The sequence below is a fragment of the Triturus cristatus genome, chromosome 8, assembly GCF_964204655.1.
Source record: "Triturus cristatus chromosome 8, aTriCri1.1, whole genome shotgun sequence".
NCBI classification, from domain to species: domain Eukaryota; kingdom Metazoa; phylum Chordata; class Amphibia; order Caudata; family Salamandridae; genus Triturus; species Triturus cristatus.
In genome coordinates, this window is record NC_140591.1 from 225046951 (window position 1) to 225074840 (window position 27890).

The window sequence follows — 27890 nt, forward strand, 5'->3', positions numbered from 1 at the left end:
CTTACAGCGGACATCGTCACAAGATGCATGGTCTGATACATGGTGTGGGGGTTCTTGCAGACCTTCAACAAACAATCACATGTCCTTCTGTTTATTGGGGCTGTGATTGACATGGTGCAAGGCGGAGAGAGCACCTAACATTGTGTAGACCCTGCAATTGTTTTGTTCTTTTGCCTCCCTTATGGCAGTTACTTTCCTCCCCCTGTCGGGTCGTGTATTCATGCATCTGCGTGTATATGAAGGTAAGGCTGAGGATAACGATCCTCCAAAAAAGACTCGCCCTGGTTCAAGGGAGTTCTGAACTGTTTTTTTTCCTCTGCCAAGCACAGACTTTAAGATATTATCACAGACAAAATACGTTATAAATGTCAAATTTACTCATATTTGTTGACCAAGACCACCTCTGCGTAACAGTAAGAAAAACTAACCAACCTTACCATCAGTGAATCTTTGTTTTTGTTGGAATCTGAGAGTCATATCAACCTGCTAGAATTGACCGCAATATTGTTGTCCCGCTTTATGTTTGCCAGTTATTTGAAAGTGCGGGTTCAGGCAAAACAACTTCCATGCACTATGTCAACAAGCTAATATGTTGGTTCAAAAGTGTCTCCATATTGAAGCTATAGAGATGTGGATCTCGGCCCTTATTCAAAGTTTTGGTTGCCTGGGTCTTTACCAGTGTGCAAGGACAAAGAGGAAAAACAGGGGCATAGCTTAGTCTGTGATATTCGAGGGGGGCGTATCTCAATTTTCCCAACTGAGATAGCAGTGGACTGCAAGGATGAGAGATGAGATGACCAGTGCCTAATTTGAGCCGGTGGTTGAAGGTGGGGGCACTGATACTTATTTTTGGGGATCAGGGCTTATTTTTTGCCATCATTTATTTAGTTAGCTGAAGAGTGTGAAATAACACAGATCGGAAAGATGGAGGCAGAGAAGGTGGCCAAATCATCACAAAGGAGAAAGTGTCCGGTAGAGATTTAAAGAGCTATGAGGTGGTTTTTAAATGCCCACGGGCCTACATTTATTTGCCCCGGCTGCTGGCTTCTGAGCAGAATTTCGGACTCTGTCACTCTTTCTGTCACAAATTTAGAACTGGTGATGACCAAGGTTTGGGATGGAATGTTTCCACGAGGAACAGGGTCCGTACTGATTTGCATTAGGTGGGCCTCTGTCCAGAGTGGAACTGTGGGTAAATTGCGATGGGTTGGAATGCTACCCCAAGCTATTGCTATTTGCAAGCATTCATCCCAGCACCTTGTTAAGTGTTTGATTGCCAGTAGTAGGCCTGGAAATGGAGACAGGCCCAGCTTTCTAAACCAGTTACTACCAATATTTGTGAATTCCAAAATTTAGTACATTTGCACCTATTCAATGAGTACTTCTGCGGGTACAGATTTACTTTTTTTAATTTGGTAAACCAGTGTCTAGATACATTTATGCTTTTGCTCCAAAAATTAAGTTAAAAGCTTTTTGCAAAATGATAACTATGAGGAAAGACGACACACACATAGCAGACCCAACTTAGGGCCCCCAGACCCAACTAACAAGCTAAGAGTGCATTTGTGGGGTGTTACATCCCTCCCAAAGCTATGCCCCTCTCTGTCACACCTGGGCTTGGTAGTTCTCCCTGGGAGCTATGGTCACATACAGCATAACGGCCTGAAGATCCTGCCCTGGCATCACTTATTGTAATGTCTTTTTAGTGCAGGCACTCTTCTTCATCGCTACTACAGGAAGCCCTCTTAGAAGAGTTGTTGAATTGGAGCATGGAAGCAAGGCTTCATGTTTACAGTCTTTGCCTTTTACACATCATTTTTTCCTGTGACTAATGGCCATCTGTACTAAGCCTGAGTTACAATAAAAGTGGAGATGGCAGCAAATGACTAGAGCAAGCCAAGGCAAGCCAGAGCAGAGCCACGGGTCTGGCTTGGCTCTAACAGTCAATGAACAAGCTAAGCCATAAAAACGTTGAGCATGTGTATCATGCAACAAGCATAATGTAAAGATATGAATACAGTCTCTTCAAAATTGAAAACTTTCTAACTCTTTAACATGTGGAAGCGTTTCCCCATAGTATATCAGATTATATCACTGCACAAACAAACATGAATTAAAAGTGAGTTTTTAAATATGAACTTAGAAACATTAATTGTTCATCCCCAATGCCATCAGTGAACTAAGAGGCCAGTCAGTAGCCATGTAAACTCCAAACGTGGTCTAGATTATTATTTTGAAGGAGCAACATTATAGATCATTAAAGGAAACAGAAGAGGTGTTTGTACAGCGCATATCCTGAGCTCAAGTATTCAAACATGCTCTCATGCGATAAAGAAAGACGATGCTCTGTGAAATAAAATGTTTGCCTAGGATCACACAATTTGTACACTCAGGGAAACTGGTGTTGATTCCAGGTTATCAGGTTTCACATTTGAAATTCAGCCACCAGATGTATTTCTCTCTCTCTATCTTGCACACTCTCTCCTTTCACACCAAAGGTCACTGTTTTGTCTTTTATTCTTGGTGCAGGAGGTGAAAAACGATTAAAGACATAGGAGACCCAAGCACTAAGCCAAGAATGCATTTATATGGGGGGTTTCACACCTCCCGCCCCCCACACTCACAAGCTACACCCCTGTGGAGAAATAAAGCCTTTGCAGGCTCTTGCAATCAAGACTTCTAGGATTAGGAAAGGTCTGAAACATGCAGATCACTTCTGCATTCACACACACCCACGAACTATGCTGATGAGGAAACTCAGGGGGACGCCTTGGAGGTTGTGGCATTCTGTAATGTGGTGATAAACCCACTAGGTTAGCGCAGTGGTGTTTCACAATAGAGCAGAGTTCATTTCCTTATTTATCCACTCCACTGCAGTTTGGTGATTGCTGTGGCTTTCACAGGCCACCACCAGCACATCACCCAACCTTTGTGTGCCTGCACATTTGTTTTGTTTTCCGGCTCTGTTTTCTTATGACCTTTTTGGAGGTGGGCAGCACCAAACAGTGGGTAAGTGGCAAAGGCTGATGTATGCCACTTCACTACAAATGGTAAAGTGCAGAGTTAAGAATCAGCAGCAAAGGATTACAGGCAAACAGAACATTATGTAGGGTACCAACGATAACACCTGTGTCCCCACCAGTGGTTAACGTGTAAAGAAAGAATTAGTGCCAGGGCCCTCGTTACGGAGGCCACTACAGCTTGCTCCACACATTGCCCCTGCCAGCACTGCCAATGACAGTAACAACACAACTACTAACTCGCATATCTGCAAGTTGACAATTCTGACTATTCTATGTCCCCCAAGCTACAAGAATGGTTTCTTGGGCGGCAGGTAGTAGTCATTTATAATGTATTTTGAATTAATAACCAACTGTTGTTGTGCTCATTTCTAAAGTAGATAGACAGCGCCACCCTGTGGTAGACTCTCATACGTGCTGGAGTTGGCATTAAATGGTGCTGCCGGAAACCACCGGCTTAAATTGAGCACTGGTGCTCGCCCAGTAACTTCGAATAGTGTCTTGTGTGTGCTGTGATGTAACCCAGAGTCAGCAAAAATCAAGAAAAAGGAAAGCAAGAATGGGGAATCCAAAAGCAGAAGAAAAGATGGGATTACCAACATCGTGATTATGGTCCAGTTGAATCCGCAGCAGAGGCAGCTCTTCTTAAAAGGCTCTCGGGCCGGCCCTTCTGTTTTTATTCTGCCAAGAGTGGATAATAAACTATAATTCACTCTTCATGTAATACAAATAATAACCTCCTTCAGGTCTGGCAACAGTCTCTGTCTGATGGCTGGTGGTTTGTGGCCCTGTGGATTTGTTATGAATCCGGAAAGAAACATTTCTTGCTTTGAGTGCTAACCATCAAAAGATTCTAACAGCTGTGATCAGGCGAAAGACATCACCTCAGTCTTGCACTGAACACCCACAAAGCTGCCCTCTGTCGATGCATGGGGATGTCCCACTAAAAAAGGGTAGGCTTTCATTTCTGAGAATAAAAATATTAGAATGTTCACAAACTGACTTTTAACATGAAAAAAGTACATAAAAAAGTAGACAGTGGAATTTTCTTTTAGGACCTCCAATAAGCAGTGTGCTGAACCCAAAGTTCAACACACCCCTGTGAGCTATCAACAGCTTCATATCCTCAGTGTACATTATATCAAAACCAACTATATTGATTATCAGTCGCGGCCATCATGACTCGCGGGTGGGCAGGGTGGGTAGGGGTGTTGCGCGGGGGTTCATGCGCGGAGAGGGGGTTCATTAAAAAAAAAAAAACTTACCTTCCGGGGTCCCATGCCGTCTCAGCTCTGGCTGGGTCCCGTGGAACAAGAAGCAGGCAGCCTCCCTCCCCTCCCCTAAGCCAATCACAACGCTGCAATGGCAGCGTTGTGATTGGTTGGGACGCCGACCACACAGGCGTCTATGGGGAGGCCATTGTCTCCATGTACGCTGCATGCAGCCTAAATGGAGAAAAGGTAGAGTGCGCATGACTGTTTGGTCGGCCCCAGAGGGCCGATCAAACGGTCACAGCCCACAGCATTGGGCTAGCCACTCCTCCCCTGCCCTCAAGCAGACCTGCCCACCCGCCCGTCCCCCACCAATCCTTTCTGCTTTCTCACAGTGTGAGAAGCGGAAACATGAAATGGTACTTATAATACCATTATATGTTTCTGCTTCTCGCACTGCAAGAAAGCAGTGGGGCAATGCTCCTCTGCCCACATGGAGGAGCCGAACCTGATGATTATTGAAACAGGTCTTAGTAGCTAATACAGAAGATGCGAATGACTCGAGAAGACAGTATGCACCTGAGATCCGTGTACCTTATACATTGCTTTCAGTATAAATGCTCCCAAGTGTATGTTGGAATACCTGCATGATAATTTAAGACGCCAGCACTTTCTAACCATCTTCCATTATAGCCATAGTCAAGTTATATAAATCACGTTAGTGATTAAGGTGGTACAACAATGATATGATAAATAGGAGAATTGACACTTTCCTTTAAGGGTTCCAATTCCTAAAGTATTTATTTTTTCTTCCTTACTCTATAAGAAAGCTGAAATAAATTACCTTTTTTTAGGTCTCGCCTGATCCAGCGCTTACGCTGATCTGGCCGAGACATTTTGTGTACAGGCTTTTCGAAGTGCTGCCATGGCCTAAAGCTTCAGTGCACGTGAACGTGCACGCGCGCAGCGCCATGTGTGTTTCCTAGCATGCGATCGTAATCGCGATCGCGATTACTTTCACTTTCGCGGCCGCGTTGCCAAAGCTTGTTAAATGTAGCATCCTACTCCTGGAACAAAAAGCTATAAAAAGCACAACAGCCTCACCCGGGCCGAGTCTGAAAGGTTAAACTAGCATAGCAGCGAGGTGGATGATAGTTACACCTGTTATTTAGAGTGCCAAGAAGCTGCAAGACTCTGGGCCTGATTTAGAGCGGGGTGCACGGATACTCCGTCCAAATCGTGTACGGGATATCCGTCACTTATTACAAGTAAAGTAGAATGCACGTGCATTAGGATATACCCGTCTGCCAATTCCATACTCTAAATCAGGCACTCTGTCACCAAGCGCTATAAAAAAGGTGTATAAAATATTTATATAGAGTGTCACGGGCACCTGCGTCATAGCTACCTGTCTTGGCGTAATAATGAGCGACTGGTTCCTTTTCATCAAACACGTTAGAAATGCTCGACGTTGTAAGCAGTGAATCTGTAAGCTTTTAGTTTTCATCGAGGAGTTGCAGTCAGCCGAGGCGCGGTCAGACCTCCAAGCAGAGGGAAAGGAGGTGCTGCCAGAAAGCGGCATCTCACCCATGGCTTTCCCAGGCTGTGGATGGTCTTAATTTCTCAAGCCTTTACCTGGAGGGTTAATTCTACTGAGTAAGGAAGCACGATGCTTAATGTGCATCCTGGCATTATTGGGGCATGGCTTTACTTTTGCATCGGACTGAAATACACTGCACTCTGGGTTATGGGGACGGGTGGCCACCGTGGCCTATTAGCTGAGCAGTCTGAGAACTACATTCTAATTCCTGCTTCCCCCACGAGAGCGCGTTGTGTGAGTGACCCTGAACGAATCACTCAATCAATGGGTGCGTCATTTCCTTTATCCGTTTTTATTTTGTTATGAAAACATTGTTTTTCCGTGTCAAAAAATAAGTTAAAGATGCATTTAAGAATATACTTTGGAATGTATTTGTGAGTGTGTGCAAGAGGGTATTGTTAGGGCGTTGGGAGACTGATGGAGGACACTGGGGGCCTTTGGTCTGTGATGAAATGTATATTGCCATTGATGGGTGGCAGTCATGGGCGGTTGATGGCAAGATAGCAGGCACCAGAGGGAAAATGTAACTGTGGGGCATTAGTAAGAAATGATTGATCATTGATTCCCGCTTTAAGCTTTCCTAAATATGGTCTTTGTAACTTTACGGTTGTGGGAACAGATTTGTTACCACTTTTGTGCCCGGCTTGCATCACAACAGTTGAGGTGACAAACCCAACAAAAAATACAATCTCGACTGATCTATCATAACTAATTCTCTTAATAATATAGCTCCTCCATAATCTACGTGACAGCGTTCTGTAGGTAAATATGCACCATGGTTCAGTGATAAACTTCGCTCCCTAATGAAAGCACTGAAAAAGACAGCGAGAGTATGGAGGCAATCTAACTATCATTCTAATATAATGCACCATCAGTTATTGTGCATGCCATCAGCTGCTTCAGAAAGTGTCTGTGGAGGAAATAATGCCCCATCATATGTTATCATGTCTGTAAACATGGCACACCAATTATTGTGCCAGTTATCCTACCCCATTAGTAATTTTACATGGAACAATATCACAACAGTTACAGTGCATACAATTTTGCTCCTTTCCACTTATCTTTGCTATAAATTATGCATTACAGTACATTTAAAATATCGGTATGCTATAGAGCAGTTGTGCGGTGCGCCGCTCAATCCATACAGGGGCTGAATTTCACCCCGTGTTTCCCAGTACACTAATGAACAAAACATATTAAAACATAAAAAACTGCAGCTAATATATATGGTATGCTATAGGGCATTTGTGCAGTGTGCCACTCTCAAAATACAGGGGCTTAATAGCTGCATTTCTCGTTGGCCACGTGCTTTCGCTTCACTTTTGGTTGTTATCTGCTAATGAAATTTATGGCCTTACTAGTCGCTGCCGCCCTTGGTTAACCTAGTTGGATTTCTGAAATGGGTCACACTATTCCAGACCATTTGTTTTACTTTATCAGCAACCAAGCTCCGTGTCTTGTGTTGGTTCTCTTCACCCCCGTGCCTCCTGCCAGCTGTTTCTGCTTGCTTTCCCACTGCCTGCCACCCCACCCTACCCTCTATCCTGCTTTACTACCCAACATTCCTCCCTTGTTTTTCTGTGCTTTTTTTATTATTGTGAAAGCTTTTTAAAAAGCACTGATGCGCACTGCTCGGAGCTAATCGGAAAACTCTCTGGTGCTCCACACAATAAACAAGCATTTGCAATGCAATAGGTCTCGCATTTATACGAGTTTGAGCTATTGGCATTGTAAATGACAATGATTTTTATTTAAGTTTGGTTTTTTTAAAACATAAATAAAAGGCACTGTCATTTACAATGCTAATAGCTCAAACTCTCGCAAATGCGAGACCCATTGCATTGCAAATGCTTGTTTAAATATGCACATAAAAGTTAATGGCATGATGGGGGCGTGGTCCAACCACCAAAGATGATGAAGGTACTTAGCTGAGCTCCAGGTCGGCGGGCAGTGAAATCCACCAGCATCCTGCTAACCTGGGCTCAAATCTGCAATTATTGACACAAGCTTGGGCCTGCTTTGGAGCGGAACAGCTGCAGCAGTAATTTGCAGCTGCTAGGCCACAGCGGGAGTGGCCTGCATCTCTGGCCACCCAACTACACTGCACACTCATGAGGCCTGTTTCACCTCCCGGGCCCATGCACCTCTAAAGGGCAGGACGTCTGGTCCCACCCTTTCAGCCATGGCGGGAGCAACCTCCATCTCCGGTAGGCCCTGGGCAATGCCATACACCCACGAGGCCGGTTTCATCCCCAGGTCTGCTCAACACCAGAGGCGGCTTCAGGGCCTCATGAAGCCTACACCCACAACACAGGGTGGACCGGGGATGGCAAGGCGCCTGCGGGGGACGTCTGACCCCACACGCTCCCCATCACTCACCAGCTTGGCACATTGTCAGCATGCCTCAGTGGCTGCATCGGCACCACCCCTAAATCGCCGGGGGTTTGAAGGGCCTGAAGAACTAGGACCTAAAACGAGGCCTGTGGGAGCAGTGCCCTTCCCGTCAGTGATGACTTCTCAACTGGGAGCCACAATAGACTATAAGGTGAGCGCAAGAGTCCTGTATTAGCCAGGCTGAAAGAGGACCCCCAGTACCAGTGGACTTGAGGTACACCTGCTTGGGGACCACTTGGCTTCTGTGACTGAGGCTGGGCCTTGACTGGCTGCTACAGATAAACGTGAGGAGGTGCGGCCGAGGGGGGAAGAGCCTCCCGGGCCGGCTGGGGGCTCCCCCTGGCAGTGGTGGGTCTCCCCACGTGAAGTTTGGAAGGAAAATCGCAGGACTGCCCAAGCGAAGTGTGGATGGTCTATCCACTCGAAGTGAAGAAAGAAAATCACAGGACTGCGAACTGACTTGGAGGCCCGGACGAGGTCCTCCCTCGTGACCACCAGCATCGCCCTGCACCGAGGTCCTACAAGACATCCCCTTTGACGCTGAAACAGTGACTTGTGTGACGGCACTAGGGACTGGGATGAACCACAGGGAACTAACCACTGCCTAACCTATACATAGCTTCTTGGGCCAGTGGACGTTGAGAGACCCTTGATATTACCGGTTTGGGGCTGTCCTTTCCTACAGGTTGGCAGCAACGGCCCTCTTGAAATGCAGCCCATATTAGACTCCCTCGCCCCACCCTTTGTCTCTCTGCAGCTAGGAGGGTCACCTGTGCCTGGGCAGGGGGACAGGCCCAGCTGCGCCTGAGCTGACTGACGGTGTGCCCTCCCACCCTGTGGCTGCCAATCTCTGTGACGATGGGCTGTCAATAACAGACGAAGGGACACTCCCGGACCCTCTTTTCCACTCCTCGGTCCCCAGCTCAGACCACAATGACTCACTCAGAATCAGCCCAATCCCAGGAGCCCTCTGACAAACTGGACACTACCTTGCATGCAGTGCCTAATTTGTAAAATATTAAGTGTCAGGGCTCTGACCAGTATGCCACTGCAGCTTGCACCACCCATCGCCCTTGTCATCGCTGCCAAAACAACTACTAACAATCTCTTGTGCATGTAAATGCAACAGTTAAGATTATTCCAGGTCCACAAAGCTAAAGGAATGGCTGGGGAGGCAGGTATTTGCAATTTTATTGTAGATTGTATTCCTAATCAACCGTTGTTCTGCTCATCTCTAAATTTGATGAGCAGCACCACTAGACTGTATGGTGTTGACAATTAAGTGCCGGTGCCAAGCACCAGAAACCAATTAAGTGCCAGTGCTTAGCACCGGAAAGCCCCGGCTCAAATTAAGCACTGCTTGCCTGCCATAGAGACCTCTCGGTCCTCTGTAGAAACAAAAATAGAGGAACTCCACACAGAATTTGGCCTGCTACGCGACGATCAGAGAAAACTAGCCTCCAGGATGATGGATACTGTGTGTTCCATTAAGGACATTAAACCTCAGCTGGCAGATCAAGAAAAGTGTACATATGACGCCATCCAGAGGGTTTAGCACCTAGAACACTGAGCGGAGGATGTCGAGGGAATTTAGGAATCTCAAAAGAATTTGTGATTCCTACAAATTCCTTAATTGCGACTCACAAATTGTGAATCGCAATTGAGGAATTGCTTCCCATTCATTCCTGAGGGCCTTGAGGTCCATAGGTATGTATGGGAATTGCATGCGCAATTTGCGAGTACCATATAGGTACTCGCAAATTGCGCATGCATTTTCAAGTGTGCCAAAAGGACACCCTGATGCACCCCTGAAATTGGCATGTGACCACATGTTGCACACACACATGCCCCAAGGGCATGTATGTGTGCAACATGGGACTTGTTGCAAACATACATACATGGGAAATGCAATCGCAAATTAAATAATCGCAAATTTAGCGATTACTTAAATTGCAATTTTTGCATTTGGGATGATGCAGCCCAAATGCAAAAATACCGGCCGCAAAGGGGCAGATTCTGCGAATCTGCCTCTTTGCGACCGATATTTTCGTTGATGCATGTGGCCCAAAGGGCTTACAGCGGACATCGTCACAAGATGCATGGTCTGATACATGGTTTGGGGGTTCTTGCAGAACTTCAACAAACAATGACATATCCTTCTGTTTATTGGGGCTGTGATTGACATGGTGCAAGGCGGAGAGAGCACCTAACATTGTGTAGACCCTGCTATTGTTTTGTTATTTTGCCTCCCTTATGGCAGTTACTTTCCTCCCCCAGTCGGGTCGTGTATTCATGCATCTGCGTGTATATGAAGGTAAGGCTGAGGATAACGATCCTCCAAAAAAGACTCGCCCTGGTTCTAGGGAGTTCTGTATGGTTTTTTTTCCTCTGCCAAGCATAGACTTTAAGATATTATCCCGAACAAAATACATTATAAATGTCAAATTTACTCATATTTGTTGACCAAGACCACCTCTGCGTAACAGTAAGAAAAACTAACCAACCTTACCATCAGTGAATCTTTGTTTTTGTTGGAATGTGAGAGTCATATCAACCTACTAGAATTGAGCGCAATATTGTTGTCCCGCTTTATGTTTGCCAGTTATTTGAAAGTGCGGGTTCAGGCAAAACAACTTCCATGCACTATGTCAACAAGCTAATATGTTGGTTCAAAAGTGTCTCCATATTGAAGCTATAGAGATGTGGGTCTCGGCCCTTCTTCAAAGTTTTGGTTGCCTGGGTCTTTTCCAGTGTGCAAGGACAAAGAGGAAAAACAGGGGCATAGCTTAGTCTGTGATATTCGAGGGGGGCGTATCTCAATTTTCCCAACTGAGATAGCAGTGGACTGCAAGGATGACAGATGAGATGACCAGTGCCTAATTTGAGCCAGTGGTTGAAGGTGGGGGCACTGGAACTCATTTTTGGGGGGCCTCTGTCCAGAGTGGAACTGTGGGCAAAATGCGATGGGTTGAAATGCTACCCCAAGCTATTGCTATTTGCAAGCATTCATCCCAGCACCTTGTTGAGTGTTTGATTGCCAGTAGTAGGCCTGGAAATGGAGACAGGCACAGGTTTCTAAACCAGTTACTACTAATATTTGTGAATTCCAAAATGTAGTACATTTGCCCATATTCAATGAGTACTTCTGCGGGTACAGATTTGCTTTTTTAATTTGGTAAACCAGTGTCTAGATACATTTATGCTTCTGCTCCAAAAATTAAGTTAAAAGCTTTTCGCAAAATGATAACTATGAGGAAAGGCGACACACACATAGCAGACCCAACTTAGGGCCCCCAGACCCAACTAACAAGCTAAGAGTGCATTTGTGGGGTGTTACATCCCTCCCCAAGCTATGCCCCTCTCCGTCACACCTGGGCTTGGTAGTTCTCCCTGGTAACTGTGGTCACATACAGCATAACGGCCTGAAGATCCTGCCCTGGCATCACTTATTGTAATGTCTTTTTAGTGCAGGCACTCTTCTTCATCGCTACTACAGGAAGCCCTCTTAGAAGAGTTGTTGAATTGGAGCATGGAAGCAAGGCTTCATGTTTACAGTCTTTGCCTTTTACACATCATTTTATCCAGGGACTAATGGCCACCTGTACTAAGCCTGAGTTACAATAAAAGTGGAGATGGCAGCAAATGAATAGAGCAAGCCAAGGCAAGCCAAGGGTCTGGCTTGGCTCTAATAGTCAATGCACAAGCTAAGCCATAAAAACGTGTAGCATGTGTATCATGCAACAAGCATAATGTAAAGATATGAATACAGTCTCTTCAAAATTGAAAACTTTCTAACTCTTTAACATGTGGAAGCGTTTCCCCATAGTATATCACATTATATCACTGCACAAACAAACATGAATTAAAAGTGAGTTTTTAAACATGAACTTAGAAACATTAATTGTTCACCCCCAATGCCATCAGTGAACTAAGAGGCCAGTCAGTAGTCATGTAAACTCCAAACGTGGTCTACATTATTATTTTGAAGGAGCAACATTATAGATCATTAAAGGAAACAGAAGAGGTGTTTGTACAGCGCATATCCTGAGCTCAAGTATTCAAACATGCTCTCATGCGATAAAGAAAGACGATGCTCTGTGAAATAAAATGTTTGCCTAGGATCACACAATTTGTACACTCAGGGAAACTGGTGTTGATTCCAGGTTATCAGGTTTCACATTTGAAATTCAGCCACCAGATGTATTTGTCTCTCTCTATCTTGCACACTCTCTCCTTTCACACCAAAGGTCACTGTTTTGTCTTTTATTCTTGGTGCAGGAGGTGAAAAACGATCAAAGACATAAGAGACCCAAGCACTAAGCCAAGAATGCATTTATTTGGGGGGTTTCACACCTCCCGCCCCCCACACTCAAAAGCTACACCCCTGTGGAGAAATAAAGCCTTTGCAGGCTCTTGCAATCAAGACTTCTAGGATTAGGAAAGGTCTGAAAACATGCAGATCACTTCTGCATTCACACACACCCACGAACGATGCTGATGAGGAAACTCAGGGGGAGGCCTTGGAGGTTGTGGCATTCTGTAATGTGGTGATAAACCCACTAGGTTAGCGCAGTGGTGTTTCACAATAGAGCAGAGTTCATTCCCTTATTTATCCACTCCACTGCAGTTTGGTGATTGCTGTGGCTTTCACAGGCCACTTCCAGCACATCACCCAACCTTTGTGTGCCTGCACATTTGTTTTGTTTTCCGGCTCTGTTTTCTTATGACCTTTTTGGAGGTGGGCAGCACCAAACAGTGGGTAAGTGGCAAAGGCTGATGTATGCCACTTCACTACAAATGGTAAAGTGCAGAGTTAAGAATCAACAGCAAAGGATTACAGGCAAACAGAAAATTATGTAGCGTACCAAAGATAACACCTGTGTCCCCACCAGTGGTTAACGTGTAAAAAAAGAATTAGTGCCAAGGCCCTCGTTACGGAGGCCACAACAGCTTGCTCCACACATTGCCCCTGCCAGCACTGCCAATGACAGCAACAACACAACTACTAACTCGCCTAGCTGCAAGTTGACAATTCTGACTATTCTATGTCCCCCAAGCTACAAGAATGGTTTATGGGCGGCAGGTAGTATAACCAACTGTTGTTGTGCTGATTTCTAAAGTAGATAGACAGCGCCACCATGTGGTAGACTCTCATACGTACTGGTGTTGGCATTAAATGGTGCTGCCAAGCCCCGGAAACCACCGGCTTAAAATGAGCACTGGTGCTCACCCAGCAGGGGCGGCTCTAGGCTCATGGTGGCCCTGTGCAGGGAGCGTAGGTAGGGGGCCCCGGAAGAGGGGGTCCGGGCAGGGCAGAGCTCAGGAAGGTGTTTTAATAAAACGTCCAGAAAAGGCGTTAGATGACCAGTACCAGCGGCTGCTCCTACCCTTCCGAATTCGTCTCAGAACGATAACATTTAGGAGGAGGAGGGCATTGTGACACACGACGTGAGGGACTGGCACAGACGGCTGCAGGGCCATGACAGGGGGGCCCCGGACCCACAGCCCCCCCACAGAGAAAGAATCTGTGGCTCTTTGCCCGGAAACAGTAATATCGATACCATATCGAATATGGTGTCTTACGCATGGCCATGTCCGTTGCAGACACTGCATAGCCGCCTCGTGACACAAGCGTTTAACTTTTGCCAAAATTTGCCGCTGCGTTTTGCCAGCTTTCGCCGTTTCCACCAGGCACCACGTGGAGGTAGCAGCAATACCCAGCTTTTTTTTATTTGTTTGTTTTTTATGTTATGTTTTTTAACTTTTTCTTTTACTTTTTTACCTTCTTGTGTTTTACTGTTTGCTATCTCTTCTATATTGTTTTCACTTTTCCAATTCAATTTTCCTTCTTTCGTTATCTTACCACCTGTGTTTTTCATTTCTGCATACTTAGTGAGTAGCAACATAGCGAGTCTGATTAAAACCATGGAAAACATCTTGCGTACTTCTTTATGAGAGGAAGTCAACTTTGCGAGCCTTCTTTGCTGCAAATTCCCTGGTAAACTGTCCGTAATCCAGAGATCTAGCAATGTCATGTTCAATTGATAACAGGGCCAAATGATTCAGTCTCTCTTGAGTCATTGATGTCCTCAAACAATTTTTAATCAATTTCAGTTTTGAAAAAGTTCTTTCCCCTGAAGCCACTGTAACTGGGATTGTCAACGCAATGCCTTAAGCCACTGCAAGATTTGGAACTGCAGTGTTCAGTTTGTTTTCATAAATGAATTGTAATGTTTCCAAAGCTGTTGCATTATTTGGCACCAAGGAGAACATTTGCAGCTCGGTATGTAAATCTCCGGGATCAACATCTGAGTCACTGCAGCCTGGGTAAGGTGGTGCATGCAGAACTATATTATTGTGTATCTTGGACTCTAATCTCATAAAGAGATTAGTAGTGAGTTATTTAGAAATAAATACATATATTTTATATATACCTTGTGTGGATCTCCTTTCATTTAGTAATTCAAGAGGTTATAATCTGGTAAACCAAGCTGCTTCACACTCCTTCAAGACTAAGCCTGAAGGCTGCTCTCCATAGCTACCACTAGGATAGCTTTCAATAAAGGTTGTCTTTAACCAATTCATCAATAAGAGTTGTTTGAACTGGTACAAGGTGCCCACTATAACTAGTGGACAGCATATACCAGGCCAACTTCTCACAATCTGCATGGTACATGTTCTTTACAGCGGGCACATTAACCCTCTGAGCTACCTTTCCATGAATCAAAACTTCCACTAGACAAAATGATCTCTCTCTAGGAAGAAGATTAAACACCAGAGTCATCATGACATTTTTATTGTTGCCGAAAATTGCTGGAGGCCAGGAAGGAGGCAGCAAGCGCTTTTACAACCTTAATATACTTGCAAACATAATGCCTCCACCCAAAGTCAGCACCCGGTGCAGTCACACCGGTTGCACTGCCCTAGAGCTGGCCCTTCTCAAGTGTCCTGTGACCTCAGTGACAGAGTCACTGTTGCTATAGGGTGTGCTGCTTCTTAGGCCTGTCTGCAAGACTTGAGGTGAACTTCAGTATGGATTGTGGTGGACAACCCTTGAAGGTTAACCCACACTTGCCACTGCTAGGGTCCACCTGCTGGTGCTAAGACACCAGCACTTCTAAGCTCTTGCGAAGCCTTATAAGGCCTAGCATGGGAATGTGCTCCCTCATGAGAGTGGTCAGGTGGACTGGTCATTAAGGCTGAATCTGGTTCCCCAGTTCTAAATTAAGCAGCTCTGGTCATAGTGCCACATCCTCTCCCCCAGTGAACACCATACTGCCCCAATGAGAAAAACTCACACTGCCTTCAACTACAACCCAATTGCTGCCAACTATAAACACCTGGATGCGGCTCAATTTAAATGATGCACTAGACAAGAGCAATATGCGGCCTACAAAAAAAAGTAACAACATCCTGGAAAAAGCAAACCCTCATAGGGAATGCAAAATTTAGCAAACCATGTGAAATGTAAGCAGGAACAACATGGTTACCTTAACGCTTTTACACTCACCATTCAGAAATCAGTGAGTACTTTTGCCTGAAAAGTTAAGAACATGACTACAGGGCCCTGAATGGACCCATTTCAATGTCCATTGCTTATATCCTTACAAAACATGAGAAGTATGGTAAAAAGACCACATCCCTGGATGCAGAGCCACAGTACACATTTTGTTTTCCAATCCACACTTTGCAGTCCCACCAGGATTGGTGCACTAGTTGCAAGCCCAGGGAAAACAAAGACAAGAAAACAAAAATAGCGCTTCATTGGCAAACTCTGTAAAAGTGGTGCTAATTTGTTTGGGTGTGAATAAAATCAATCTGCTCAGTTTGCTACCACTCTGTCTTACTTTATTTAGTTATTTTTCATATTTTTAACCTTTTATTCCAGATGCTGCACCTTGGAATTAAAATACGACATTTCCAGCAAAAGTGTTTTTCTTTTTTGGATCCATTTCACAGGGGAGCAAATAAAAGAAAGGAGAGGAAAGAGAGTGAGAACCCCATCTTGAAATCTCGGTTTTCAGGAAGAGATGAACTGCTAGACAGAAAGAGAGGGAAGAAGGAAAGAGTGGGGATGTGGGGGGCTGAAGCGGCAGAGCAGAAGTGGACACTGTCTTTGTCTTCTCTGGGCGAGAAGGAAAAGTCAGAGTCCTGTTACTTCTCTGCCGCCTGTCCTCGAAAGTTAGTGGAAGCCGGAGGCCGCCAAATCCCTGCCAGGGGCCGCCACGAATATGTATTTTATCCGATTCCTCGTGGTGGCCCCTGGGGTTTGGTGGCCCTGTGCAGGTGCACAACTTGCACATGCCTAAGGCCGCCCCTGCACCCAGTAACTTCGAATAGTGTCTTTTGTGTGCTGTGATGTAACCCAGAGTCAGCAAGCATCAAGAACAAGCATTTACAATGGAATGGTCTCGCCTTTTGCATAAGTTGGAGCTATTGGTATTGTAAATGACAAACTTTTTTATTTATGGGTTGGTTTTGAAAACAGATAAATAAATGGCATAGTCATTTACAATGCGAATAGCTTTAGCTCTCGCAAAGGCGAGACCTATTGCATCTATACACACACACACACACACACACACACACACACACACCGAGCCCCACACACACAATCCTTTGGTGAATATGTAGTGTTGGAAGGGGTCCACAGGGGGCACAGCGGTGGGAAAACGAGTGGGACAGAGGGCAAAAGGGGCACAAAAGGGGGAAAAAAGAGTGGCGCAGAAGGGCACAGAAAAACGAGAGGAACAGAGGGCAGAAAGGCACAAAAAACGAGGTAAAACGAGTGGCACAGAGGGCAGAAGGGCACAAAAAAACGAGTGGAACAGAGGGCACAAACAACGAGAGGAGCAGAGGGCAGAAAGGCACAAAAAAGAGGGAAACGAGTTGAAAAGAGGACAGAAAGGCATAAAAAAAGAGTGGAAAACGAGTGGCACAGAGGGCAGAAAGGCACAACAACGAGTGGCACAGAGGGCAGAAGGGCACAAAAGACGAGAGGAGCAGAGGGCAGAAAGGCACAAAAAAACGAGTGGAACAGAGGGCAGAAGGGCACAAAAACGAGAGGGGCAGAAAGGAACAAAAAAAGAGGGAAACGAGTGGAACAGAGGACAGAAAGGCACAAAAAAAGAGGGAAAAACGAGTGGCACAGAGGGCAGAAAGGCACAAAAACGAGTGGCACAGAGGGCAGAAGGGCACAAAAACGAGAGGAGCAGAGGGCAGAAAGGAACAAAAAGAGGGAAAACGAGTGGAACAGAGGACAGAAATGCACAAAAAAAGAGGGAAAAACGAGTGGCACAGAGGGCAGAAAGGCACAAAAACGAGTGGCACAGAGGGCAGAAGGGCACAAAAGAGCCACACACCGACCCACACACACACAATCCTTTGGTGAATATGTAGTGTTGGAAGGGGTCCACAGCGGCGGGGAAACCAGTGGGACAGAGGGCAAAAGGGGAAAAAACGAGGGGCACAAAAAAAACGAGAGGAACAGAGGGCAGAAAGGCACAAAACACGAGGGAAAAACGAGTGGCACAGAGGGCAGAAGGGCACAAAAAAACGAGTGGAACAGAGGGCAGAAAAAACGAGAGGAGCAGAGGGCAGAAAGGCACAAAACAAGAGGGAAACGAGTGGAACAGAGGACAGAAAGGCAGAAAAAAAGAGGGAAAAACGAGTGGAACAGTGGGCAGAAAGGCACAAAAACGAGCGGCGCAGAAGGGCACAAAAGACGAGAGGAGCAGAGGGCAGAAAGGCACAAATAAACCTGCCTCGTGAGGAGTCTAGCTGGGCGTGCGGGGGATGGTCCTCTCGTTCTCCGGATGAAGCTGAAGCGCCAGTTACAGGACATGCAGCCGGACCCCTACTCCGCGGCCCTGTGGAAAACAGCGCGTGCAAGAGATGCCAACGAGCGAAAGACTCGCCACGGCGTGAAAGCAACACTCACCCAGTCTGTCTGTGATTGGCTGCTCATGTAGCAGGTGGCTAGTGATTGGCCCACGCCTGCTGCCGGGGTCTTGCAATTGGACTGTAGAGTCACACGTGACCAGGGGGAGTCACACGCTTTCCGGGAACCCGCCAGGTAGGACATAAACAAAACAAACCCAAGGAAAGAAGCATGGAGGGTCCGGGGCAGCGGAAGCAGCAGCGGAGGGGGTAGAGAGCATCACCGGAGAAGGGCAGACCAACAGCAAGTGAGTGCAAGGGGGAAGAAACAGAAAATGATAGTTTGGGAGGGTGAAAGGGACCTGCCGCCAACGAGACTATTGTTGCCCTGTTTACTCCCAAGGGAGACAGACCTGGGCACAAGCCGATTCTGGTCCGGGCACACTGTGAAGCGCGTTCACAGACCAGAATCGGCTCGTGCCCGGACCAGAATCGGCTCGTGCCCAGGTCTGTCTCCCTTGAGAGGCACCACGGCAACAATAGTTTCTCGTTGGCGGCAGCGCTTCGCGCTGCAACGCCAGCGAGACCTAAAAAGGAAAGCAAGAATTAGGAATCCAAAAGCAGAAGAAAAGATGGGAATACCAACATCGTGATTATGGTCCAGTTGAATCCGCAGCAGAGGCAGCTCTTCTTAAAAGGCTCACGGGCCGGCCCTTCTGTTTTTATTCTGCCAAGAGTGGATAATAATCTATATTTCACTCTTCATGTAATACAAATAATAACCTCCTTCAGGTCTGGCAACAGTCTCTGTCTGATGGCTGGTGGTTTGTGGCCCTGTGGATTTGTTATGAATCCGGAAAGAAACATTTCTTGCTTTGAGTGCTAACCATCAAAAGATTCTAACAGCTGTGATCAGGCAAAAGACATCACCTCAGTCTTGCACTGAACACCCACAAAGCTGCCCTCTGTCGATGCATGGCGATGTCCCACTAAAAAAGGGTAGGCTTTCATCTCTGAGAATAAAAATATTAGAATGTTCACAAACTGACTTTTAACATGAAAAAGTACATAAAAAAGTAGACAGTTTAATTTTCTTTTAGGACCTCAAATAAGCAGTGTGCTGAACCTAAAGTTCAACACACCTGTGAGCTATCAGCAGCTTCATATCCTCAGGGTACACTATATCAAAACCTACTATATTGATTATCAGTCGCGGCCAGCATGACTCGCGGGTGGGTAGGGGTGTTGCGCCGGGGTTTCATTAAAAAAAAAAAAAAACTTACCTTCCGGGGTCCCATGCCGTCTCAGCTCTGGCTGGGTCCCGTGGAACAGGAAGCTGGCAGCCTCCCTCCCCTCCCCTAAGCAAATCACAACGCTGCAATGGCAGCGTTGTGATTGGTTGGGACGCCGACCACACAGGCGTCTATGGGGAGGCCATTTTCTCCATGTACGCTGCATGCAGCCTAAATGGAGAAAAGGTAGAGTGCGCATGACTGGTTTGGTCGGCCCCAGAGGGCCGATCAAACGGTCACGGCCCACAGCATTGGGCTAGCCACTCCTCCCCTGCCCTCAAGCAGACCCACCCACCCGCCCGTCCCCCACCAAACCTTTCTGCTTTCTCACAGTGCGAGAAGCGGAAACATGAAATGGTACTTATAATACCATTTTATGTTTCTGCTTCTCGCACTGCAAGAAAGCAGTGGGGCAATGCTCCTCCGCCCACATGGAGGAGCCGAACCTGCTGATTATTGAAACAGGTCTTAGTAGTTAATACAGAAGATGATAATGACTCGAGAAGACAGTATGCCCCTGAAATCCTTGTACCTTATGCATTGCTTTGAGTATAAATGCTCCCAAGTGTATGTTGGAATACCTGCATGATAATTTAAGACGCCAGCACTTTCTAAGCATCTTCCATTATAGCCAAAGTCAAGTTATATAAATCACGTTAGTGTTTAAGATGGTACAACAGTGATATGATAAATAGGAGAATTAACACTTTCCTTTAAGGGTTCCAATTCCTAAAGTATTTATTTTTTCTTCCTTACTCTATAAGAAAGCTGAAATAAATTACCTTTTTTAAAAATATGCACATAAAAGTTAATGGCATGATGGGGGCGTGGTCCAACCACCAAAGATGATGAAGATACTTAGCTGAGCTCCAGGTCGGCGGGCAGAGAAATCCACCAGCATCCTGCTAACCTGAGCTCTCCTGCTTTGGAGCGGAACAGCTGCAGCAGTAATTTGCAGCTGCTAGGCCACCGCGGGAGTGGCCTGCATCTCCGGCCACCCACCTACACTGCACACTCATGAGGCCTGTTTCACCTCCCAGGCCCATGCACCACTAAAGGGCAGGACGTCTGGTCCCACCCTTTCAGCCATGGCGGGAGCAACCTCCATCTCCGGTAGGCCCTGGGCAATGCCACACACCCACGAGGCCGGTTTCATCCACAGGTGTGCTCAACACCAGAGGCGGCTTCAGGGCCTCATGAAGCCTACAGACACAACACGGGGTGGACCGGAGATGGCAAGTTGCCTGCAGGGGACGTCTAACCCCACACGCTCCCCACCACTCACCAGCTTGGCACATTGACAGCATGCCGCAGTGGCTGCATTGGCACCACCCCTAAATCGCCGTGGCTTTGAAGGGCCTGAAGGACTAGGACCTAAAACAAGGCCTGTGGGAGCAGTTCCCTTCCCGTCAGTGATGACTTCTCAACTGGGAGCCACAATAGACTATAAGGTGAGCGCAAGAGTCCTGTATTAGCCAGGCTGAAAGAGGACCCCCCGTGCCAGTGGACTTGAGGTACACCTGCTTGGGGACCACTTGGCTTCTGTGACTGAGGCTGGGCCTTGACTGGCTGCTACAGATAAATGTGAGGAGGTGCGGCCGAGGTGGGAAGAGCCTCCTGGGCCACCTGGGGGCTCCCCCTGGCAGAGGTGGGTCTCCCTACGTGAAGTTTGGAAGGAAAATCACAGGACTGCCCAAGCGAAGTGTGGATGGTCTATCCACTCGAAGTGTGGAAGGAAAATCACAGGACTGCGAACTGACTGGGAGGCCCGGGCGAGGTCCTCCCTCGTGACCACCAGCATCGCCCTGCACCGAGGTCCCACAAGACATCCCCTTTGACGCTGAAACAGTGACTTGTGTGACGGCACTAGGGACTGGGATGAACCACAGGGCACTAACCACTGCCTAACCTATACATAGCTTCTTGGGCCAGCGGACGTTGAGAGACCCTTGATATTACCGGCTTGGGGCTGTCCATTCCTACAGGATGGCAGCACCGGCCCTCCTGAAATGCAGCCCACATTAGACTCCCTCGCCCCACCCTTTGTCTCTCTGCAGCTAGGAGGGTCACCTGTGCCTGGACAGGGGGACAGGCCCAACTGCGCCTGAGCCGACTGACGGGGTGCCCTCCCACCCTGTGGCTGCCACTCCCTGTGACGATGGGCTGTCAATAACAGACGAAGGGACACTCCCGGCCCCTCTTTTCCACTCCTCGGTCCCCAGGTCAGACCACAATGACTCAGTCAGAATCAGCACAATCCCAGGAGACCTCTGACAAACTGGACACTACCTTGCATGCAGTGCCTAATTTGTAAAATATTAACTGTCAGGACTCTGACCAGTATGCCACTGCAGCTTGCACCATCCATCGCCCTTGTCATCGCTGCCAAAACAACTACTAACAATCTCTCACGCATGTAAATGCGACAGTTCAGATTATTCCAGATTCCCAAAGCTAAAGGAATGGCTGGGGAGGCAGGTATTTGCAATTTTAATGTAGATTGTATTCCTAAACAACCGTTGTTCTGCTCATCTCTAAATTTGATGAGCAACGCCACCATGTGGTAGACTGTTTTATGTATGGTGTTGACAATTAAGTGCCGGTGCTTAGCACTGGAAAGCCCCGTCACAAATTAAGCACTGCTTGCATGCCATAGAGACCTCTCGGTCCTCAGTAGAAACAAAAATAGAGGAACTCCACACAGAATTTGGCCTGCTACTCGACGATCAGAGGAAACTAGCCTCCAGGGTGACAGATACTGTGTGTTCCATTAAGGACATTAAAACTCAACTGGCAGATCAAGAGAAGTGTACATATCACGTCATCCAGAGGGTTTAGCACCCAGAACACCGAGCGGAGGATGCTGAGGGCTGAGCTCAGTGCAACAATGTACTGGTTTTTGGACTTCCAGAGGCTGGCTGAGAACTCACGCACGATGTTCACATTCCTGGAAGAATGGGTGAAATCGTTTACTCCGGCTCAAGCGATGTCCCCATACTTCTCCCTCGAATGGGTGCCCTAGGTCCCCTGCTGCTCCCTGCCATCGCTACAAGGACGGAGATGCTATCCTGCCGGCAGCTTTGCAGAAGATTCCCCTCGAATTAAAAAACATTAAGATCTCTGTATTCCCAAATTACACCATGATGGTACAATGTCAAAGCTTCTCCTTCCTAAGCATGAAGCGCAAGCTTCAAGACTTCAATGTCCATTACTCCCTACTCTACCCAGCAAAATTGAAAGTCATCCATGACCAGCACACTTCTTTACAGGGCCCACTTCAGCCTGGGACTGAATTGAGAGCCATCTAGATGGAGGTGCACGCTCCTCAATGGAAAAGGACTTGGAGTGCTCACACCAAAAGACGGTGAGTCCGTAGTGGTCGCCCAAAAGACAGATCCTGGGGGGGTACCAATGCACACTCACAAGAAGAGCAGACAAGCAATCCACCATAGTAGCGGCGCTCGGGATAAGCCAGGCCTTGCCTCTACCAGATTCCGATTTAGTGAGGATGGTGACACCTCTGGCACTTCAGGCTATACAGGACTATTTTCCAGCCCATCAGTCACCCCCACAAAAAAGATGATGATCTGATTTGACATCCACTATGGCCAGTTCTGCTTCCAGTTTCAGGGATGGCTTGACCCACCTGCTATTTAAGCAGCATGGAACAGACCCAACACCCTTTTTTTTCTCACACTACGAGTCCATCACAGTTCTGAGTGACACCGGCTTGGCACAAGCTTGCTCCACAGCCCATTATATATGGATCGACCACCCAGACTGCTAAAGACATGGACTCTCTGCCCACCACTAATAGTTATTATTTTCTATCACCCCCTTTTTTATGGGCTGTTCTACGAAAGACTTTTTAAGCTTGCAGCCAGTTGCTGCAGGTTCTTGATATTGTTCAAGTTTCTTCATATGTTTTTTATGTTTTTTTCCCCACAGCACAAGTAACACAATATGGCCCTTTCTGTGGACTGGAGAGGGTACGGGGAATGGGATCCCACTCATTGGCACACAGCTCCGTTGCACTTCCACATATCGTAACTCCATGTACTTCCTCATCAAACGACAAAATGTGCACATTAGTTTCCTTCAGGAGATCCAGCTAACCTAGCTCCGTTGCACTACCACATATCAGCATTTTATCGTGCCCCATCCACACACTAGGTTTCTAACACTTAACACTCCGTTCACAGCATGTACTTAGCGCACCGTCGTAACTCCGTGTACTTCCTCATCAAACGACAAAATGCGCACATTAGTTTCCTTCAGGAGATCCACCTAACCAACAGGGAGCTTCAACGGCTCAACAAATGCTGGAGGTGTACAATTTACGGCACAACATACTCTGCATATGCATGGACTTCCTACTCTCGATACGTCCAGACATACCATTCCAGACCCTCAAGACAGTTATTTACAAGGAAGTTAGATATGCCTTGGCAAAAGGCCGTCTGGATGGCGATCATGTACTCCTGGGCTGTATTTACTCCCCAAACTTGGAGAAATCCTGCTTCTGAGACTCCTGGGCCAGGGTCCTAGACCAATGGCTGGGTATCCCCTGGGTGTTGGGTAGACACTAGAACAGTGTTCTCGTACTTAATCTCGATAGATCCCACCCACCGCTCCATCAAGCCCCCGCATGACCACTTTCACTACAATTCACCCGTTGGATCCAACACTGATCCTAATTATAACGCCTGGAGAGCACACAATCAACATCTCCGGATATACTCACACTATTCAGCACCCTATAACTTAAATGTTCCACAACTATACTACAGCGACTAACACATTCGGTCTTACTAGACTCCGATCATGCCGCGTATATCATAGACATGGATTGAAATGCACCCCTTCCTCCAGTCCCTACCTGGCAGTTACCCCGAGAAGTTGTGGATGACCCAATCTTCCGCAACACCCATCTCACCCATATCAGTCGGTATTTTGCTCACAATCTCGCCACAGCCTCCTCACAAGCTATTGAGTGGGACTCCTTTAAGAGTGTCACTAGGTGCATTTGCATTCAGAACATTGTGGAAGTCCACTGAGAGTTGGATAGAGACCTCAAGAACACCGAAAGGTTTGTAGCTGACCTCAACCATCAGGCCCCTTCCGATAAGGCACTGGTGGCAGCCAAAGCCGGTCACGCTACTCTTATAGAGTGCCTTAGCTGCTATAATTTTGCTGCGTATACAGCACAGAAATATACCACAGAGGACAAGCCTGGTCCCCTGCTGGCATGGCTAGCCCGTCAAGAGACCAACACTCCCTGATCACTGAAATAGACCCAAACACAGGCCTCACTCCACGCTCCCACTAAGCCTGCAAGCTTGCTATGACTACTACTCAACACTTAATAGATCACCCCCTACCACAGTCCCCAACATCATCAATGTTCTCTTGACCCCCTACCATTGCCTACCATCAGCTCCCTCTAGCATGAAGAACTCAACAGCTTAATTACAGTATATGAGGTGAAAAAGGCGATCCATGACTTGGCTAGAAATTAAACACTGGGCTTGGACGGTCTCCATTTAGAGTGCTATGATTGCTTCTCCGCTCACCTCGCCCCCAAATTGGCCAACATGTACAACGAGGCACTACCTACTGGAGTGCTCTCGACATCCCTACAGGAATCTGTACTTATTTTCCTACTGAAACCGGACAGAGATCCAACTCACCTGTCCTCTTAAAGGTCTGTTGCCATTCTAGGCACAGATTAAAAAATACTGGGCCAAATATTTGCTGACTGGTACCTCCAGATACTAACTACCACTGTGCACCCTGCTCTAAGGGGGTTTGTCCCAGGCCACAGAACATCGAATAACCTCAGGAGTTTTTTTCATGTGATGTATCAGGCATCACTATGATACCCCCTGGCAGGGTGTCTGATACTAAATCTAGAGAACGCTTTGGAATTGCTATCCTGGGAATCTTAAATGACAATCTGCTTCCTTCTAATGGTTCGGCTGAGATCCCAGAGAAAAAAACCAAGGGCCAAATGTACGAAAAGACTGGTTGCAAAAATGGACACTGGCTTTTTTACGACCAGTCAGATTTTTTGATGCAACATATGTACTACTAGGTCTTTTGACAAAATCACCAGTGGCAGGGGGTCTTAGAATGACCTACCATATAAATAAATAAATAAATAACTCAACTGGTTGCTATTTGGGCCCACCAGCAAATGGTAAAAACACAGGGATGGTGGCCTGTAGGACCAAGCCTGTGTTTGCATTCCCATTTTTTTTTAAAGAAACAGTTAATGTTCCTTGAGAGAACTGGCCCTGCTTTCTAAAAAAAAAAGTTACCTGTTTGGGAAGATATCGGGCTGGGGGTTGAGGGTTGGGATCAGTCAGGTGTTCGCTAGACCACTACCGCTCACCCTGAGGTCGTCTGGCACAATTCTAAAAAGGGGAACGGGTCCCCAAGGAAACCCTTCACCTTTGTGAAGCCTTTCTATCTCCTCTAAGGTGTCTGTAATTGATCAATAGTTTGTAACCGCAATTGCAAAGCACAAAACCACACTAAATCGCAGTTAGGAGGAAAGACGCTTTTATGCCCCTTCCTAATTGCCTTTCGGCATGGGTCGCTAAATTAATTTTGTGAGTCGAAAGTGCAATTACGACTAAAAAATGGGTTTTTGTATATTGTTTGAAAATATTTTGCATTCACAAACCCCGTGATTTTGCAAATAATATGTTTTCTGACCACAAAGGTTTAGTTCATCTGGCCCTGTAGTGATATTACTGCCAGGGTTAATACATGGTTTCTTTTTTTTTTTAATCCATTGACCCTATGACCAAATTATATGATTCAATTTAGGTTTCATTGCACCCATGGAAACGTAATAAAATGGGCAAATGGGAAAATTATACAACTTAACTCGTTAATGTAAAACTATTCATTACAGGTTTCAGGAAGATTTGTCGGCTGAATACACTCACAGCTCTGCTTCTTGTTATAGTGATGTTTTAGATAGAACCTTTGTAAATTCTCGGTTGCATTTGAGTATTTACAGCTTCAAAACTTACTACTTCATATAAAGTCTTAGCTTCTGTCAGTTTTGCATTTTGTAGTTAAATTAAAGTGAACATAGCCAATAGATCAAATTGGCAACTCTTCCCAAATTCGCTCAAAACTCACCATAAGGTGGAACGTTTCTATGCGGGAAACATTAAACTTTTTTATGTTTATGAATACTGGCTTCCACAAGACTTTTTGATAGTGGCAAAACATGCAACCAACATTATTGCCAGCAAAATCTTCCAGCGTTACTTGGGAGCAAATAATCTTCCCCAACACAACTTGGACTGTAAGAATTATAAATGGCAATTACACAAATTACCATTGAAATGAAACAAATTGTTTTTGGAGGAAGTGTGGTATGTGAAATAAAGCTAAATGAATAAATAAATAAATAAATGAATAACAAAATAAATGAATAAATGAAATAAATAAATAGATGAAAAATGAATAAAAAATATAAAATCATAAATAAAACTAAATTAACTAAATACCAGGGGAAACATTAATTTTACTTCATAGACCGACAGAACATTCCGAGCTGTAGGCCACTGGAAAAAAATATTCTTTGTGTTTAGCAACTTGGATACTGTAATGATACTTGGTTCTGAAAAAGAAAACCTTGCTGCTGCATGGATCAAACATACACATCTGTTTTATAAACTACACTATGGTTTTACAAAAAGTCCTAATCTTTTGTGGAGTAAATTTGAACATGTGGGTGTTGAGCCTTCTTTATTCAATTTAATAGGAGTCCTTTCTTCAAACACTATTAGAGGTTTGTATCGGTGGGAGTGGTGCGCTGTCCTAAAACATCAAGACCAGAAACAATTTAAACCTGACTCTGTGCTTGCCTGTATAGTAGTATTTAACCTGCATTTAATTGATATTGTAATACAACTTGAAAAGGTCAACTACTCTCCCCCCAACCCTCCAAATTGGTAAAAAGCCTTTTCCCAAACTTCTATCTAGAAAGACGTGGTAATGATAGCCCAAGGGTGCTATGTGTAGGTCCAAAGATGGCAGTTTTCCACCAAATTTTCAAGATATCCACGCACAATCCGTTTAAGTCCTGTGATCCTAAATTCATTTACATCCCCTTGAGTTTTTGTCTCAGTATGGACAGTCCATCAAGCACGTATTTCAGTGGGCCATGTAAATTTGTAAAAATGTATATATGTGAAATTTTTATAGAACAAACTTAGTCTAAAGGCAGTGGAGCGCTAAAATGGAGACAGTAATGAGCTACTCACACTAAAAGCCATATGAGGTTTACTTCTTTCTGTAATTTTTTATAGCAATATGAAGTTGTTGTATCAGATTTAAACCAGCCCATGCTAGTCAGCCAGCTGAAGGTTGGAAAGAAAGATGCCCCCAACACAACTCCTCGAACCGTCCACCTGCTTCCAGAGCTGTGTTTCTTAACAGGTAAAAACTAATTTTCACTCAGTATGTTTTG

General features: G+C 46.0%; 1 protein-coding gene across 2 annotated transcripts in view; it reads left to right on the forward strand.

Annotated features, from left to right (window-relative positions):
• The window catches only part of PIWIL4 (piwi like RNA-mediated gene silencing 4), a 370970-nt gene that overhangs the window by 180761 nt on the left and 162319 nt on the right, over positions 1-27890 (forward strand). For both annotated transcript variants that reach the window (XM_085621407.1, XM_085621408.1), the window contains exon 10: positions 27730-27859. In XM_085621407.1, coding sequence (XP_085477533.1) covers positions 27730-27859 — 130 coding nt within the window. The remainder of the gene's footprint in view (positions 1-27729; positions 27860-27890) is intronic.